Source organism: Centruroides vittatus, unplaced genomic scaffold (genome assembly GCF_030686945.1).
Source record: "Centruroides vittatus isolate TY-2023 unplaced genomic scaffold, ASM3068694v2 contig_926, whole genome shotgun sequence".
Taxonomy (NCBI): Eukaryota; Metazoa; Arthropoda; class Arachnida; order Scorpiones; family Buthidae; genus Centruroides; species Centruroides vittatus.
Window position 1 is genome coordinate 1,378,149 of NW_027122612.1, and position 17,690 is coordinate 1,395,838.

At 28.5% G+C, this 17,690-nt stretch overlaps 1 protein-coding gene across 12 annotated transcripts in view; it reads left to right on the forward strand.

Moving 5' to 3' along the window:
* Nucleotides 1-17,690, forward strand: part of LOC136984696 (DNA-binding protein RFX2-like) — a 162,677-nt gene that overhangs the window by 9,914 nt on the left and 135,073 nt on the right. For 7 of the 12 annotated variants that reach the window (XM_067281779.1, XM_067281780.1, XM_067281788.1 and 4 more), the window contains exon 2: nucleotides 15,847-16,010. In XM_067281779.1, the coding sequence (XP_067137880.1) occupies nucleotides 15,847-16,010 (164 nt within the window). Of the gene's footprint in view, nucleotides 1-15,791; nucleotides 16,011-17,690 lie in introns of those variants that run through there. The other 5 variants (XM_067281782.1, XM_067281783.1, XM_067281785.1 and 2 more) reach the window with 3 other exon arrangements.

The following is a 17,690-nucleotide window of genomic DNA, read 5'->3' on the forward strand; positions in this document are numbered from 1 at the left end:
ATTAATATATAGCCTATGAATAAATAATTGTGATTTACCATCATTTTTTTATTTTTCTATTTTATGTAGCCTGTGTCAGTTCAAAAGTTTTAAATGTGGCCCTTACATAGAAAAAAGTTGCTCATCCCTTTATACAAATGTTATACCGTTATTGAAATTTTGTATCAAACTTGGTTAAAACTTTAAATAAAGTTTTAACCAAGTTTGATACAAAATTTCATTTAATAAATGTAGAATATAGAGCATTCATAAAGGATAAGACCTTTATTGTTGCCTTTTCTTTCCCATCGTTGCATACCATCAGTAGTCCATCGAAAATTACAAAAAATTACGGAGACGACCTTCCTTTATAGGCTACTGCCTCTGCAACAAACATGCAAAGATGGTAAAACGTCCTCTGGTGTTTTGTCACTATCACAATACGGGAAAGAAAAGGCAACAATAAAGGTCTTATCCTTTATGAATGCTCTGTACTCTACATTTATTAAATGTTAAATAACAACGGCCATGCTTTAATTTGCTATTTTATTTACAAAATTTCATGTTGATTTGCTGCTCATGATATATCATTTCAAAATTTTGACAGCATAAACCTACATACTCCAATACTTTGATGTTTTAATCTGTTTAAGGGAGCATATAATGATGATACCATGTTGCATAAGCAAGTGTATGGATGGCATAAGTGTTTTAAAGGCCATGAAACAGAAAAGAATCCTCATCCAAGTAGGCAACTTTAGCTTGAAACAAAGAAATGATTTTCCTTGTGCAAATAGATCAAAAGATAATAGATGATCTGGTTGACATTTTGGAAATTTCATAAGGCTCTATAAATGCCATTTTTCACAATGACTTGAAAATGCATCATGTCTGTTTTCACCTCACATTCTTCCAAGGAAGTACAATGAGCAACAAGAAGAACGTGCATTCTTCAATAAAGAACTGATTAAGAATTGAGAGACTCAGATATCTAAATAGAGTAATTACTGGCAATGAAATGTGGTATTTTTTTAAGACCTAAAGAGCAAAAATATCTCATTGATATAGAAATCAGTCTATCAAGGAAGAAAAATTTTGTCCTGACAGATCCAATGGAAAGGGATTGCTTATTGCCTTTTCTTTTATGTGGAAGTCCCAATGTGTTAATTGTTCTTGATGGTAGACATATTAATATTTTATATTGACTTTTCAGTTTCCCTCAATGCAGTTAGAGAGTCTCGTCCCTGGCAAGCAAAAACTGTCTAACATGACAATACCCTAATGCATTACACTTTCCTAGTTAATGAACATCTAGAAAAACATCAGACAGTATATTTTCATAGCCTCCTAACTTACTGGACCTTGCTTCTGCAGAGCTTAATGTCTTTATCAAAATAAAAATCTACTGAGAGACCTGAACTTTGCATTTTCAAATGATCTATATTTTAAATAAAAAAATTATTGAAGCAACTTATAAATATTTATTTTAACTATACTAATCAGGCTCAAGTTCTTGTAAGCATTTCAAGTATTTCTTCTGTCATCATAAACAAGAATGTAAACATGAATCAGTTTTACAGGTGATTTTTTTTTTTTTTTTTTGATTTATAATTGAGTTTTAATATTTTTTGGACAGTACCTTCAGAAATTTTGACAAATGTTTATTTTAAATACAGTATATGTACTATATATAGTCAGCCTAAAATGAATGTAAATATTTGAAAATGTAACATATATGTAATAAATGGATAAAGTAGTTAATTTTGATTTAACTGTACATTTAATAAATTATTAATTATATATACAGTGAGGTGCTTGCAAGTCATGTTTTTTCTGTTTGTGGGGGTTAAAGAATTTAACCATAATATATATAAGTGGGTGATTGGTTAACAAACATAATCTGTTCCAAGACTTTGTTCACTATCTGAATTGTTTGTTAACCGATTATCGATTTACCATAGGTTTTTATGGGAATTTGATTAATTCGTTCTGGAAACTTCAGAAAAAATAAAAAATATATACTTTCTTACTACGTTTATTTATATGTAATAATAAAAATACATATACACAGTCTTGCATTCTTATTAGTCATGTTTTTTCTGTTTGTGGGGGTTAAAGAATTTATCTAATGTCGATCACTTTTTTCTTTTCACAATTTTTCGGAAGTAATTAATAGCATTGTAATTGTAAAGATCCCCAAGCCTATTAACCTCAACCTGGTTTGGATGCCATTCTAAGGTCATTGTTCTGGCATCCCCTCTCAAATAGATTACACACTTTAGTCTAATACAGCAGAACCTCACTTAACAAGCATGATTTGTTCCAGAATCTTACTCGTAATGTGAAACACTTGTTAAGCAAAACAGTTTTTCCCATATAAATTAATTTAAAATACAATAATGCGTTCCATGCTGAAAAATATATTCAAATATTTTATGTATAATGTTTATTCAAAGAAAATTATACAATATACACTGTTAAGGAGCATGAATCATCTTCATCTTTTCTTCTAGCACAGAATGAACCAACCTGGAATGTAAATTTGATTTGCAGGAAAAAAAAAATCACAGATAATATGTCTGATAAACACGCGAAACGATATGCCAAATTCTTGGGCTATGTAAAGGCTATAATTAAATATTAGAAATTAATTAATTTGACTAGAGGTAAACAGTTATGCAGCCATCTCATATTAAATTTAATGATCAATTCCAAATTAAATTTTAAAAATGTCTAAATTAAAAATTAATTATTTATAATTATTAAATTTAATACGAGATGGCTACATACTCTAGTCAAATTAATTAATTTCTAATATTTAATTATAGCCTTTACACAGCCCAAGAATTTGGCATGTTTATTATATAACGGGCTATGGTTGTTGTTGTTTATATGTAATATGTATGAATAGAAGTTTGGAAAAATGTTTGATCACAAGCAATACTAAGATGCTAGTAGAACGAGTGCTAAACACAGACTGATGGAGTATGTGCACAATCCAGGACTTCCCCTCTCCTCATCACTCGTTACGCGAAACATTGCTTGTTAAGCAAGGTTCCACTGTACAAAGCAAATACACACAATTTATGGTAAAAATAATAATTAAATGCAGTAAATAATATTTAAAATATGTAATTACTGTATAATAAAATGAAAACTGTGATGTGGTGTAATCACCTTGCACAACACAACCTCCAACTGAACCTGAGGAAGATGGAGCACTTGACAACAGACCTGACTGAGCAAGGCACAATCATTGTCGACGGTGTTGGCCTCCCCCGAGCTGAGCACTTCGAATATCTTGGGTCTGTGATCTCTGTCGACGGTGACTTGTGCCATGAGGTGGTTGCACACGTCAATGCCGCCTGGCTGAAGTGGCGGTCAATTACAAGTGTGCTGTGCGACTGACACATCAAGGACTGACTAAAGTCAAAGATTTATCAAACTGTCGTCCAGCCTGTTGCACTGTATGGCACCAGATGTAGGCCAACTACGAAGGTCGTCGATCTCCGACTTGCTAATATGGAGACCAGGATGCTGCAATGGATGAGTGGCATTACCCGACTCAACCGAGTATCCAACGTTGACATCAGAGCCCAGCATGGCATTGTTGAGATCAGTGAGAAAGCACACGAGTGTTGCCTGCACCTCTATGGCCATATGCTCTGTGCTGACACTGATTCCGTCATTCACATGGGCCTTCATTTTGGAGGTACCTGGGTCTCTCTCGAGGGGCTGCTCAAGGCAGTGTTGTCTGGACATGCTAACCACAACCTGCGGACTGTGGGCCAATATCCAAATGGAGATTCAAAATGAAATTCACCTGTGCTGACCCCGCTGTCAAGCGGGACTAAGGCCAAAGAGAAAGAAGAAAATGAATTATTAATTTGAGTATTTACTGTATTTACTGTACCTTAGTTAGGAATGCAGAGTCCTATTTCATAGATTACTATGCAATTGCTTAGCTTTCTCACAAATAATCCTTTTGGAGATAATATCATGAGCTAATTACTTCTCATTTTTCTGTATTGGGAAGAGTTTTCCATCTCCTCAATAATATGTTATCTCCTGGAGGTTAACATTGTCACACCTTTAGCCACATTTGCTGCTTTCATTGTTTCCTTGTTCTGAAGAATGATACAGACTTTGACATCTTAAATGTGGCTACCAGATCTGCCACATGTATACTGCTTTCACATTTTGTGGTTAAGTTCCATTTTTGATTCCATTCAATCATTGATACTACAACCTTCCTTTTAGGCTTTGTTGCTTCTATATATTTCTTGGATGCCATGGTAAATAGATAGAAGTTATATATATATATAAAACCAAGCACCAAAAATAAATTTAAAAAGCACTGAAAACACAAGCATAAAGCAAGAGATGACTTAGACACAAATTTCTCTCTAATTTAGCATTTGAAGTCTGGAACGTTTGAAATTAGTCATTCAATGTATGCAGAACTACAGTATTTGTAATGTGAATTTGTTTCTATTCTAGATAATTATGTTGATTTCTGTTTATATTTCTGATATGAAAACAAGTATGAAAAGACAGTAGAAACCTTCATTAGGCTGCAACTTGAAAAAAGTTGTAGACCTATAAATTTCCACTATTGTCCATCTGTCTGTCTTTCCTTAATCTTGAAAATGAGTTAGGCAGATGAAAGACGAGACCAGATATGGAAACCTTAGGGGTAGGACTGGAAGTCATGTTATTTCAATTCAAAAATTTTTCCCTGAAAGGAGTTAGTTAGACAACCAGCATGACTCTATTACAAACAGGAAAAGTATGATGTACAGGGGCACGACATTATTAATTTGAGGTGGAGAGCATATATTTTAAATTAAATAAATTTTAAAAATATGATGAAAAACTGCAGTTGAGCATTGTGACAATGTCACAATAAATAATTGCTCATAATAATAATAATAATAAGGCATCTGTGGAAGATGGATAGGGTGCTAATTGTACCTATTGTTCTCTCCTCTACAGGGAACCTATTCTGAGCTCTTCCAATAACTGAACGAGAGCGATACATGGGACATTCGATAAGTCCCCTTAGCGAAAGGCAGTTAACAAACCTTAGACAAATCGCTACTCTGTGCTCCACGTTAAGTGGGTTTCGCTACGGGTAGTCGGTCGAGATGTGTCTGGGTTCCATGCTATCGATAGCTATTACGCTTTAACCAATCACAGTTTAGTTAACATTGTATTTTGTCACGTGACTGCAACCCGCCATTTTCTAAGCGAAGCACGTGCTTTTAGCATTATTGTGTACTAGCGCTAGTGATATAGTTTTGTTTTGTTTTAAAATGTCTGGGTCTATTTTGTCAGCCCATCCGTTAAGCAAATATTTGTTTTTAAAAATTATAATTTATGTGATAGATAGTCATTTATGTATAGTGTATAGTTTACTGTTAAGTTACGTATATAGAATGTATTTTTTTTAATACTAAAACTAATGAATTAAAGCCGACATTAAACTTAGATAAAATCTACAAAATAAAGATTTCTATTATTACATAATGCTAACATTTTACAATTATACAAAGTATGTCTAAGTTTCTTTGTATATTTCTATATAACTTCATGTAATTAATGTATTTTTAATTCATTCATTAAGAATAAAATGACAAACTTAATTTTGCCACAAGTTCTACTTCTATAAACCTTATAACCAAATTAGAATTAGTATTATGATTAAACGTCAAATGCAATACATCTTATTAAATGTAATTATTATTTGCATAGACATGGAGTGACTGGAAAGCAAACATTGAAAGTAAAGCCTCACAAATAAAAAAAATCAACGTTTCAAACAGGAGGTGGGCCTTCAGTTAATCAAAAATTAACTGAAGTTGAAGAAAGAGTATTAAATTTAATCGGTGTTACTGCTGTCCCCTCTCTCCAATTGCTTGTGAAGTAAAATCATTCTTACCCGAAAAGACGCCATGTTGTTTTCACTTTCGTTATGTTCCTAACGGCAGCTCAAGAGTGACTGATAAAAAGCTTAGTTATCGCACGTGGCTATCGGCACTGAAAACGAAACGTACGGCTCGGAATAGCATTTTCACAGTTGATTAAATGCGAATCACGTGGTTCCGATAGGAACTGGTTTTTATCGTATTCGTTAGCTTAACGATACTACTCAGAATAGGTCCCCAGGTGTCATACCACACACACTACACAAAAGCCTGGGAACATTACAATTGAATAGAAATACATACATCACACTACAGAAGGCATCCTGTTACGAAATTCCTGAATACAGACACTGATACACTTACTTAATTTTAGTTTTGTTTTGGTTGCTATGCCTTGACTCTGGTCCGGCATAGCACACAGCCACCGGTGTCAACTGAGTATAACTCACTAAACCCAACATAATAATAATAACATAACCTTAGTAATTTAATGTAATAAGATACAGGTAATTATGATTGAAGGTGATTAATAATCAATAATTATCTAAAAGACTTTATAAACTTATAAGAAATTTTGTAAATATTTCATAATACTATATGAAAAGTAACTTCAGTAAACCCATCAATTCCAATGTCCAAACTTATGGAGAAAAGTAAAAAATTTCATAACACATTTATATATACATTTCATAGTAATGAAGCATAGAATCAAGAAAAAAATTATATCCGTTAGTTTTTTTGGAAAATGGAGGTCACCTACATAAAGTGACACTGAGCAATATTTGTATGATGTATCTTATATAACACTTAGTATGTGGATAATGACAGTGATAAGAAAATAATTATTTTTGAATAAACATTGGTTATTATAAGAAAACGCTTCAGACTTACTATAAATTCCACATTAAGTAATTTTAACATTTCTATGCAAATCTATATTACATTTCAAGCACATTTTTGGGTGTGTTTATAACAATATAATCATTGCAAGCATTCTTCTTTATGTGGTCAGCTGTTGTGTCCAACAATCTTTCAATGTTTATCCTTATTGCATTATCTTCACCATATAATAACATTATAACTATTCAGTGACATTTAGATCTTTTTGACATTTGCCAAAAACTGTCCTCTTTGCTATCATCTTTCCCATAAGAAGAGAAAGAGTTGTATTGTTGAACCATTTTTTTTAATTATGAATTCTTTTTTCTTCTTGGCAACAGGTTTAGTGGTTACATTTTTAATCTTTAGAATGTATATAGATAACCATGGCTTGCATTTTCACTTGCAAATGTAATATTCAGCTAGGAAGTAAATAAATTGCTCTAATACTTTTCTCTATCTTCATTGGTGATCTCACCATCCTCAAGTGAAAACAAAATAATGTTACCAGGGTCCTCCTCATTCCATAATACTTCAATTATCACATTCCAAGTCAAATAAAAAAATAAATAAATAAATGAACTATTATATGCCCACCATGGCCCCAACATCCTACAGTGGGGCTCCAGACCAGGATCATTGGCAAGATCCCCCAATTAATTATCAAATTATAAAAATGGCAAAAAGTCACGGAAGATATTGTTCAACTGTCAATTGCCATAATTGTAAATGGAAAAATTTGATAAAAGTTTTTTCAGCCTTCCTTGTGACTCAGAAAATAATTTTTATACTTTTATGATTGTCATATTAAGTTAATTATAGTAGCTTAGAATATTAAACTATGTCAAGAATTAAATACTTCAATTAAACTGAATTCAATATTCCACAAGAAAATCCAAGCAAAGCAAAAAATACAAGCTGGCCATCTTTATACTGGGCCCCTGACTAGGATTCAGTCAGTCACTACCATGTGGGGGCCATGATGCCCACACCATAAAGCAGTTTAATTCAAATATTGCCCAGTGCCACTTAAGTGATATTTTTGTCACTTAATATATTATTTTGTTAGTACAATATAGCAATAATATAAGTTTAATATTCCAAGAATAACATATAATAGAAAATATTGTAATACTTAACCTTTTGTCATAATTTTTTCATGTATAAATATTGTAAAACACACTAATGTTTCAAAATTGCATAACATTGCATAAAATTTGAAGAATTTTGACAGATGACTTGATGCCAGTGTTTTCAATTAAAAGGAATAAATACTACCGTATTTTACGGACTATAAGACGCTACGGACTATAAGACGCATCTGAATTTTGGAGGCAATTTTTCGAAGAAAAAGTGCGTCTTATAGTCCGTAAAATACGGTATTTACTTTGAATATTTTAGCAGTCATTTTCTTATTTTTGTATTTTTAAAAATATCGTGAACCTCTATCACCTGAAGGGTGACACTGGGAATTGACGGGTTAATTTATCAATTTATTACAAGAAAAATAATAGAAATTTTACATCATGTATTATTTATTTTTTATATAAACAAAATTACTGTATTATTAATTCTACCCTTAAATTATTGCAATAAATTATCAGTACTTTTATCTCCTTTTAATCTTTAATTTTATTATATCTATGTTAAATTTTTTAGTTATTGCTCATGGGTTTGTAAACTTTATTTGAGTTTTGGAAAAAAATCATTTTTGTCAATAAATCTATTCAAATAAAACAATATAGATTTTTAAATATTATTAAGATGTTACAACATACAGAGATGAAGAGTCAATTTTTAATTTGAAAATGCATTTGAAATATTTTTCTCTACATTTAGTCACTTGCAAAAATTAATAATAGCAATATTTAATAATCTCTATTGAACTTGTTAGATAAATAATAATTGACAGAACTGATAAGTTTTGTATATATTTATTGTAAAATGATTTAGAATTTTTCATTATGGTTAAGTGCTTAAACAAATTTTTATTTAGGTCTAAGAACTTAATCATAAAAATATTTATAAAAATTAACACAGTTGAATCTGTTTATCTCAAGCATGTTTATTTCAAAAACCTCTCTATTTTTGAATTTATTTTTCCACTGCATTTTCAATCTAAATTCAATATGTTTTTTTGTGTATCTCAAATAATTTTCTTCCAAAACCTCTATATCTCAAATTATGGACTGAAGTGTCAGTTAGGAATTCAAAGTTCAGTGACTACATTTTGATAGCATAAATTGTAATTGAGAAACATTTCTTGCAATATAGTACATACTGTAGTTGCAATTAATGCTCTTTTTCTCTTGAGTATGCTGGCTATGAGTTTGGCTTTTGTTTTATTTGTTGAAGCAAGTTGGGTATCAAAAACTATTGACAAACTATTTGTTAAGGTATGTCAAAAATGTTTTATTTCTACCGAATACAAGTATCTACTGCACTTGCTATTGTATTAATAAAATAATAAAATACCATACTTCCAATCAAACCTATTACCATCTATGATGTAGGAACCTCTATATCTCAAAACCTGTCTTTCTCAAAGTTTTTTTTTTTTAGTTTCCATTGATTTGAGATAGAGAGGTTCAACTGTATAAGAATGATTAAAATTGAAAAAGAAAATAATTACAAAATAACTGAATTTACTTAATGAAAATTTAAGAAATCAACAATTTATTTTATTAATTCACAATATATGATTATAAATATATTATTGCATTAATATCAATGTTTATAAATGAAAATATTTGTTGTTTTATGTGTTAATGAAATGTAAAAAGAAATAGAGTATGTAATAAATCTATCAAATTTTACTAAATTTATTAGATATTTTGCATTTTCTTGTTTCAGAAAATAATTTTATATAAGCTTATAATTTCACTAATTCAGGGACATTTAATTGAGGACACTTAAAACATACACATTCAATTAGCATATTTAGACTTTGGAAACTGTTTTATTGGTATCTACATGTACATACTACATGAAAAATTATTTAATTAATTTTAATGTTGCTCTGATTAAAGAAATTTTTTTGTATCCATATGGATGTTTCATTCAAACTTGTTTGTTTGATGATGGGATGGGAAAGTGCCAAAAAATGTTTAACTGAATAAAAAGCATTGACTTTTATAATTGTAGCATTCATGTTTCTCATATTATACAGATTCAACATACTCTGATATTTGTTGATTCTATTGTATATTTGATTTTCTGTTTTATAAAAATTTCTTTAGCATATATTGTTTTTGAAATAAATACATATTAATATGCTAACTTTAATATTAAAAATATACTAACTTTAATCAATAAATAATTTTTATTTAGTAATTAAAGTTAGCATATTTTTATACCAAAAATTAAAGAGTTTGGCATTATAAATTTGTCTTATGTGAATATATATTTATTTTAAAATTAAAAAAAATATATGGAATAAATTATTATTTTTTGAAGCTATATATTTTGCATATGCATAATTTTTCACTATGTATTGAAAGTTTTAGTTTGAAATAATTTATCTTATTATAATAATTACAAGTTTATTATAAATGTGTACTCATGAGAAAAAGTAGATTAAAATATGCAGTATTATTGAAATAGAAGAGAGAACATCATTTATCGTTATTATGTCAGGTTTTAAACCATTCACATTTTTACCAGTACCATTTGTACAAGATACAGCATTGTATCTTGTATCTTGTATTTGAGCCTCAGCCAAACCAGCTATTATGATACAGTTGCTATGGACACTACACTGGGTGACTATAAAGAAATTTACATTGTGATTATTTTCCATCAGTCTTCATGATAGTGGAATAGTGTTCAATTGTGTACTGAGCATAGTGTATTAAACACTATGCTCAGTACACATTAAGGGACTGGTTTTTCTGTTGATGATATTTTACTTTTATCATTGCTCAAAGAGTAAAAAAAGTAAATTCATAAATTGAATGAAAAGAGATCTGATTATTGAATTTAATCATTTGATTCAGGATTTATGTAAACATGAAGCTGAATTCAAAGAATATTATTGCTTGAATGTGTCCCAGTTTGACTGTATTCTTCAGCAGAAATATTCCATAGATATTGATAATTCTAAATTTCTTCCATTAAAGTTTCTAACACAGTGATTCCCAAAGTGTGAGCCGCAACACCCTAGGGCACTGTGGCTTCCTCACAGGGGTGCCACAAAATGTTATAAAATTTTTATAATTTTACTTAATTTAAAAAATTTTGGCTATTTTGCTATTTCATAAATTGTACTTTTTAGAATTTGACATAGGGGCCTTGGGAAAATCTGGATTTAGCAAGGGTGCTGAGAATCAAAAAAGTTTGGGAATCACTGTTCTAACATATTTACAAAGATAGAAAACTCATTTGGAGATGGAACTGGTATATAAAAGAAAATAAAGAAAATGCTTATTCTGTACATGTGCATAATTGATGTCTATCAATAATTTATTCTGATAGATTACAGCTACACATTCAACATATCAAACACAGCATTCATAGCATTCACAGCACAATGTGGCAACTCTCTGCTTAATATGGTGGCAAACTTTTTGACTTATCAACCTTAGTGTATCTAGTGGTCTGCCTGGTTAATGCTTTAATCTTTAGTGCATATTGCTATTAATATATATAAGTTATCCTTGGTATAATTTCATGATGTCATAGAAATGGGCAGCTTACCTGAACTGCAAACTAGTTATGTATATCTCCTGATCCAGTGATACTAAAGACAGAAAATTGCAACTTGTTTTGTACTACGGTCTGAATGAATTGGACAAAATTATTTTTGTGTCATTCAATTAGAAAGGTATGTTTCATTTTCATTGTCTAGTTTTTCAGAAATAAATATTACTGCAGAAATTATATAATGCATATAAGTTATCAACTTTACTATCTCAATCTAACAATCTAACAATTATCGGGATTTCAGTTATCATTTGTGGGTGACAAATTCAGATACGTTAAAAGGAGATTTTGATATACTGAGTACTTTTTACTACCAGTGTTATCAGACATCAAGTAAGGAATGCCATATCTAAAATATGCAATGATGAACTCTAATAATGACTAATTCAAACGATACTGAAGAGTCAAAGAATAATACAGGTACCTAAATTTACAGTAAATACCAAATGCATGCCTCAACATTTAAGGAGATAGAAAATGTTTTAATTTTAGAAAGATGAACATTTTCTGCAGTAATGACACTAGAATTTTTATTCTGGGAAGGTGGGGATGGAGTGAAAAATTTTTAATTAGGTAGGTATTATCTGTACATTTTATCATCAAACAAACTGATTTATAAAATTTAGTGATTGATTTTCAGTAAGACATATAATGGTAAAAAGTGAATGTGTATATGCCTGTCTTTGGTACATGTGAGGCCCTGGGCCAAGAAAAGCTTGGAGGCCCCTTAAGGAATTTGTAATGGAGGGTTAATGTTCATAACTTTTTCAATTAGCTTTCTCTCTTAAACATATTGTTACCGTATTTTACAAACTATAAGACGCACTTTTTTCTTCGAAAAATTGCCTCCAAAATTCAGGTGCGTCTTATAGTCCTTAGCGTCTTATAGGTATTTTTTTTAAAAATTGCTTAAAAATTAAGGTGTGTCTTATAGTCCATAGCATCTTATAGTCCGTAAAATACGGTATATTTATGTTTAATAAAATTTATCAAACATATCTTTTGATTGTTTACTGTTTATAATAATTTTGTTACTTGTTGCTTTATTCAATTTTGATTATTTTCAAGGTCTTGAATGTTAGGAGGCTCCTGGGCCCAGGCCCGGTAGGCCCACACCTAAAGACGGGCCTGAATGTGTAAGTATTGGGGAATATTCAATTTGTATTTAAAGAAACCCCTCCATTAATGGTCAGTATAGATAGGCTTAAATAAATTATTTCAGAGTGGATGGACAGATGGATGAAGAGATTTTAGGGTGCCAGTGCACTCTTGCCCTACACCTAGCATCTTTCACAACATTTGCAATTCCAAATTGCTTGAAAAAAAATAATATTCTAAATTCAGTGTTCCTAAACAAAATATATTTGTTTTAAGTATAAGGAATGTAAATTAATAAGGAATTTAAAAATTGCTTAAAAGTTAATCGACAAACAAAAAATATTAAAAACAAAATAAAAAGGAAGTAAAGTAAAGATAAAAATTCTCTAACTATGAAATTCTCCCAGCAGAGTGATGAAAGTCCATAAAAAACAAATGTTTTCAGTCTACATCTAAGACCTTCAAGTTACAATTTTTGCAGAAATGGAATGCCATTTTGACATTCAAAGCCTGTGGCATTGCATTTCTGCTATAATACAAACTAAAAAAGAACAACAAGTTTGTATTATAGCAGAGTGTGTTTTTTATATAACAGGCTATGGTTGTTGATGTTTATAAGTAATATGTGTGAACACAAGTTTGAAAAATATGTAATCACAAGCGACACTAAGATGCTAACAGAAGGACTGCTAAACACAGACTGATGGAGTCTGTGTTTAGCAGTACTAAACATGCACAATTCGGGACTTCCCCTCTCTTCATCACTCGATATGCGAAATATCGCTCATTAAGTGAGGCAAATTTTTACAATTTGTTTTGCTCATTATGCAAAATACTCATTGTGTGAGGTGCTCGTTATGCGAGGTTCCACTGCACTTGGATGCAGAAATTATTTTCTTAATAGCAGTATCCCTTCCCTTTAATATCTCATATGTGTGTGGGATATTTTGAATATTTGATCCAGGTTATGGAGAGATTGGCCCATCTTACTGATAGTGGTATTGGTTAGCTGCTTATGCTTCACTTTAGCTAATTTTAATTATTCTTCTTCCATTTCAGCTCTTTTTCTCAGTTATTTTAACTCTTACTTTCACTCTCTTAATTATATCATATATTGTGCTTTCTGAGATGTCTGTACATTTAAAATGTTCCACAGTGCAAAGATTATCCTTCATTAAATTTCTAGTATAAAAATTTTCTGTGATTTTCTATGTTCATCTTTTAGGATTTCCATTTCTAAAAGCTTGGATAATTTTCAAAACAAGAAGTCAACAGAATTGAATAAATAACTCAAGTACAATAGAAAATCTGCATGTTCAATTTTTTTGCACACATGTGCAGAAGAAAGTGGAAGAAATTATTCTGTATTTTTAGTTTACTTATCTATATACATTTTTCCACTTTTGATGATGAATTGGGAGGCTTGATTGTTGTTTTTTGGTTTTTCCATTAAAGTTTTTTTAAAGAATTGAAGTTAGGATAATTTATGAAAATAATAACTGCAATTAATTTTTATGAACTGATGACTTGTTTTATCTTATATATTTACATATATTATTATTAATAATGCTCTACCTATCTTTTACAGTTGGTTTTAATATCTGTAACATCTGAATATTATAACTACAATAATGAATTTTGTACTTATGAAAAACAAGTTTTATTTTTTAATCTTTCAAAATAAAAATTAAATAGTATTATATTATTATTAAAATATTACAATCAAGTTAAATTATTAAATATGTTATAATTGAAATTTTCTGTATGCTATAAATATGTTAAATTATTGTTAAAAAATTAAAATGTGTTGTAAAAAAATCTTAGAAAAGTTATAACATTATTATTTTTGTTTTTTTTTAAGGAAAAATACCTCCATTAAATTTAGAACATAAAAATTTTAGGATACAAATGAAATCTGAAAAATAAATAAACTTTTCATTATGCAAGTGTTCAGAATATTATATGTTGCGAGCGATTATAACTATTTATACTGAAGACTATCTAGTTGTTCATTGCTTTATTCATTCTACAATATTTCTACTCTATTAGATTAAAAAGAAAACTAATAAATTAAAATCTTGAAGATGTAATACAAGTTAAAAGTTTTAATTGTTTGAATAATGGCTATCTAAAAGAATAAATAAAAAATTTATTCATTTAATTTCTTTGTGATTTTTGTAATTAATATGATTAGTTGTTAGTTTTTAATTAAACACATATTTTTATTATTTTTTTGAACAAGAAAGTTATTTGTTAGTTTTTATTTTTAAGAAAATTAATCATTTGACAAATTATTAGGAAAAATTTAAGTGTATGATCAATTGTAATACCTTAATGTGTTTTTCTAAGAGCTATTTTGTTGTTTAAAAGTGTATATATATGGTATAATTTATTTTTAATGTATTTGATACATATTTTATGGAAATTGCTACTGTTGATAATATTAGCTAAAAATTAAATCTTATTCTGTAGATAAATTAAGTGAACATAATAAATTCAAATGACTGTATATAAATAAAAAAATGTCTGTCCAGAAATTAACCTAGATATTGTTTTGTTTACTTTCAAATAATTACAGTAATAATAATTCATATTTGATTAATTTTAACCTTAATTTTTTTGTTAGTTTGTGTGAGTAAATTATTGTCTCTATTAATTTTTCATTACTTAAAATCAGTTTTAAAATTTGTAATTGTTACTGATAAATAAATAAATATAATTTTTGAAAATAAGTAGATACATAAATATTATAATTATCATAGTATAAATGTTATAATTTAAATGTCTTTTATGTATTTACCCATAAAAAATCCATTTTATTATTTACCTAATTATATGGGAAAAATAATTTATTAGTAGCAATTTGCAGAATGAATCTTTTGGAATAATATAAAAACTAAAAAATGATTTTATAATTAATAAAATAAACAAAATATGAGAATACGTTATTTGGATAACAAGAAAACATTTATTTGTATTAAATATATTTTAATTTAAATAATTTTAATTCATCTAATGAAAACATTTCGTTGTTTAGTGAAGTTAGTGTTTCTATGGAAACAGACCATAGAATGAAGCACGTATCATTTTGTTGCTCTTTTTTTCTATTAAACATTTTTTTATTTATTTTTATTTTATAACTGCAAGTACCTGATATTTAGGGGCTCACCCATTAGCTCTTTGACTTTCATTGTACTTTTGACCTAGCATTTACTGATAACAAGCATATCACACATCCTTACTTGGTTGCTATGTTCACCAGTGCAGAGTTTGGGCCTTGTTGCCATGGCAACTCAGAGCTTCATGCCAGACATGCAGGCCCTCAACCCAGGCAGGATACAACAGAACTCACCTGCTTCTCAACCACAGTCAACACAGGGTGCAACTAGTATAGTAGAATCTAGTCAACAATCTCAACAGAGTCCAGTAAGTTTTTAATTACTCTTATTAAGCATATCTAATCAATATAAAAATAGTTTCATATTTTAATATACCTGTTGTCCTGTGTAGTTGTAGAAGTATTAATAGCTTAATCTATAACTTGCTAGTTTGTGTTTCTTTAAATTTTTTAATGGATTATAATAGTAATAATTATAATAATAATATAAAAATTATTTTCAGATCAGTTTTATACCTTAAATTAGTTTGATTTTCTCTATAAAGTAGGTCTAAAACAAATAATATAAATCAATAATTTATTTTGCTGAAAATATGAATTTCTTATTTTACTTTTTAATATATAAAAATTTAGAAATATTATTCACTATTTAAAAATAGTTTTGAATAAGTTTAGTTTCACATAGTTTCTGTATATTTAATATAAACAGAATTGCAACAGAAATATAATTTGTTAACATGTTTGACTTTTTAAGATTATTATTTACTATTGACAAAAGTAATTAAATTGATTTTGTTTTTCCAAATTACAATTACAGATTGATCAAATTTGAAATGACTTTTATTAAGTCCATAATTATTATATTTTAAAATTGTCACGGAATGGAATAAAGTAAACTTGATTTAACAAACTTCATTTTTAACAGACAAAAAATTTCTGTCATGTATGAATAATCTAGACCCGTTTTTTTCACAAATAGAGCTAGTTAAAAGATTGGAACAACGAGTTAATGAGTATAAATTACTGAATATACTGTACATTATTATTATATTAGTACTTTAGTCATACTTTATAATAACATTTTAACACATCTTCCATATTTTGTTATTAATACATGTTTTCAAAATACGTTATATTTAACAAACTTTTTCAGCAATAGTGCATACCCCTTTCCTCCATTTAATCTGTTAAGGGTTTTGTATATATAAATGTAAGAGTTCTACAGCAATGTATTTTGAAAAATAAACTTTCAAAGTTTTCTGTATTTTGTATATTTACTAAAATGTTTATTAGTATTTTATATATTATAATTTCTAAAAAATAAATAATTCTGTTAGAAAACTTCATTTATAATGCTCTATATGAGTAAATTAATAATTAAACCTGTCTTAGTACATGAATACTAATTTTGTTTAAAATTTGTTTTTCTTTCTAAATTTTTATTAATAAAGATTATAAATTCTATTATATCTCACTAATTTTTATTGTTTATATAGCACTATATTAAATATTTTAGTTTTAAATCAAATGAATTCTTGAGTGTCTTATTTCTAACAGTATTCTGTTTGTAATTTTGATTGAGCGAGTTTGTAAAGAGTAATAATAGTTATAAATAATCATGATTTTAATTCTGCTTAGTGATTTCCAGTTGTATAAAAGTTTGTGTAAATGAATTCTTTCAAGAACAGTATATATAAATTTGATTTTTCTCTATCATATCATTTATATACATTTCTTAGTGTTGTAAAACAAAGAACTTTATTTCAATGCTTGATAATTTTAGATAAAATTAAGTATTTAAGTAAGTATTTAGTCTAGTTGAATATAGCTATTGAATTAGACTGATATTTGTTTTTTTTTTTAAATTCAAATTTTTTATGTTGATTTAGTAAACTGATAGTTTTATTTTAATTAACGATTATAAAAAACTTTATTAGTTATGGGTTATAACCAAGTACTGATATACATTTTAAGATACATGAAGAAAT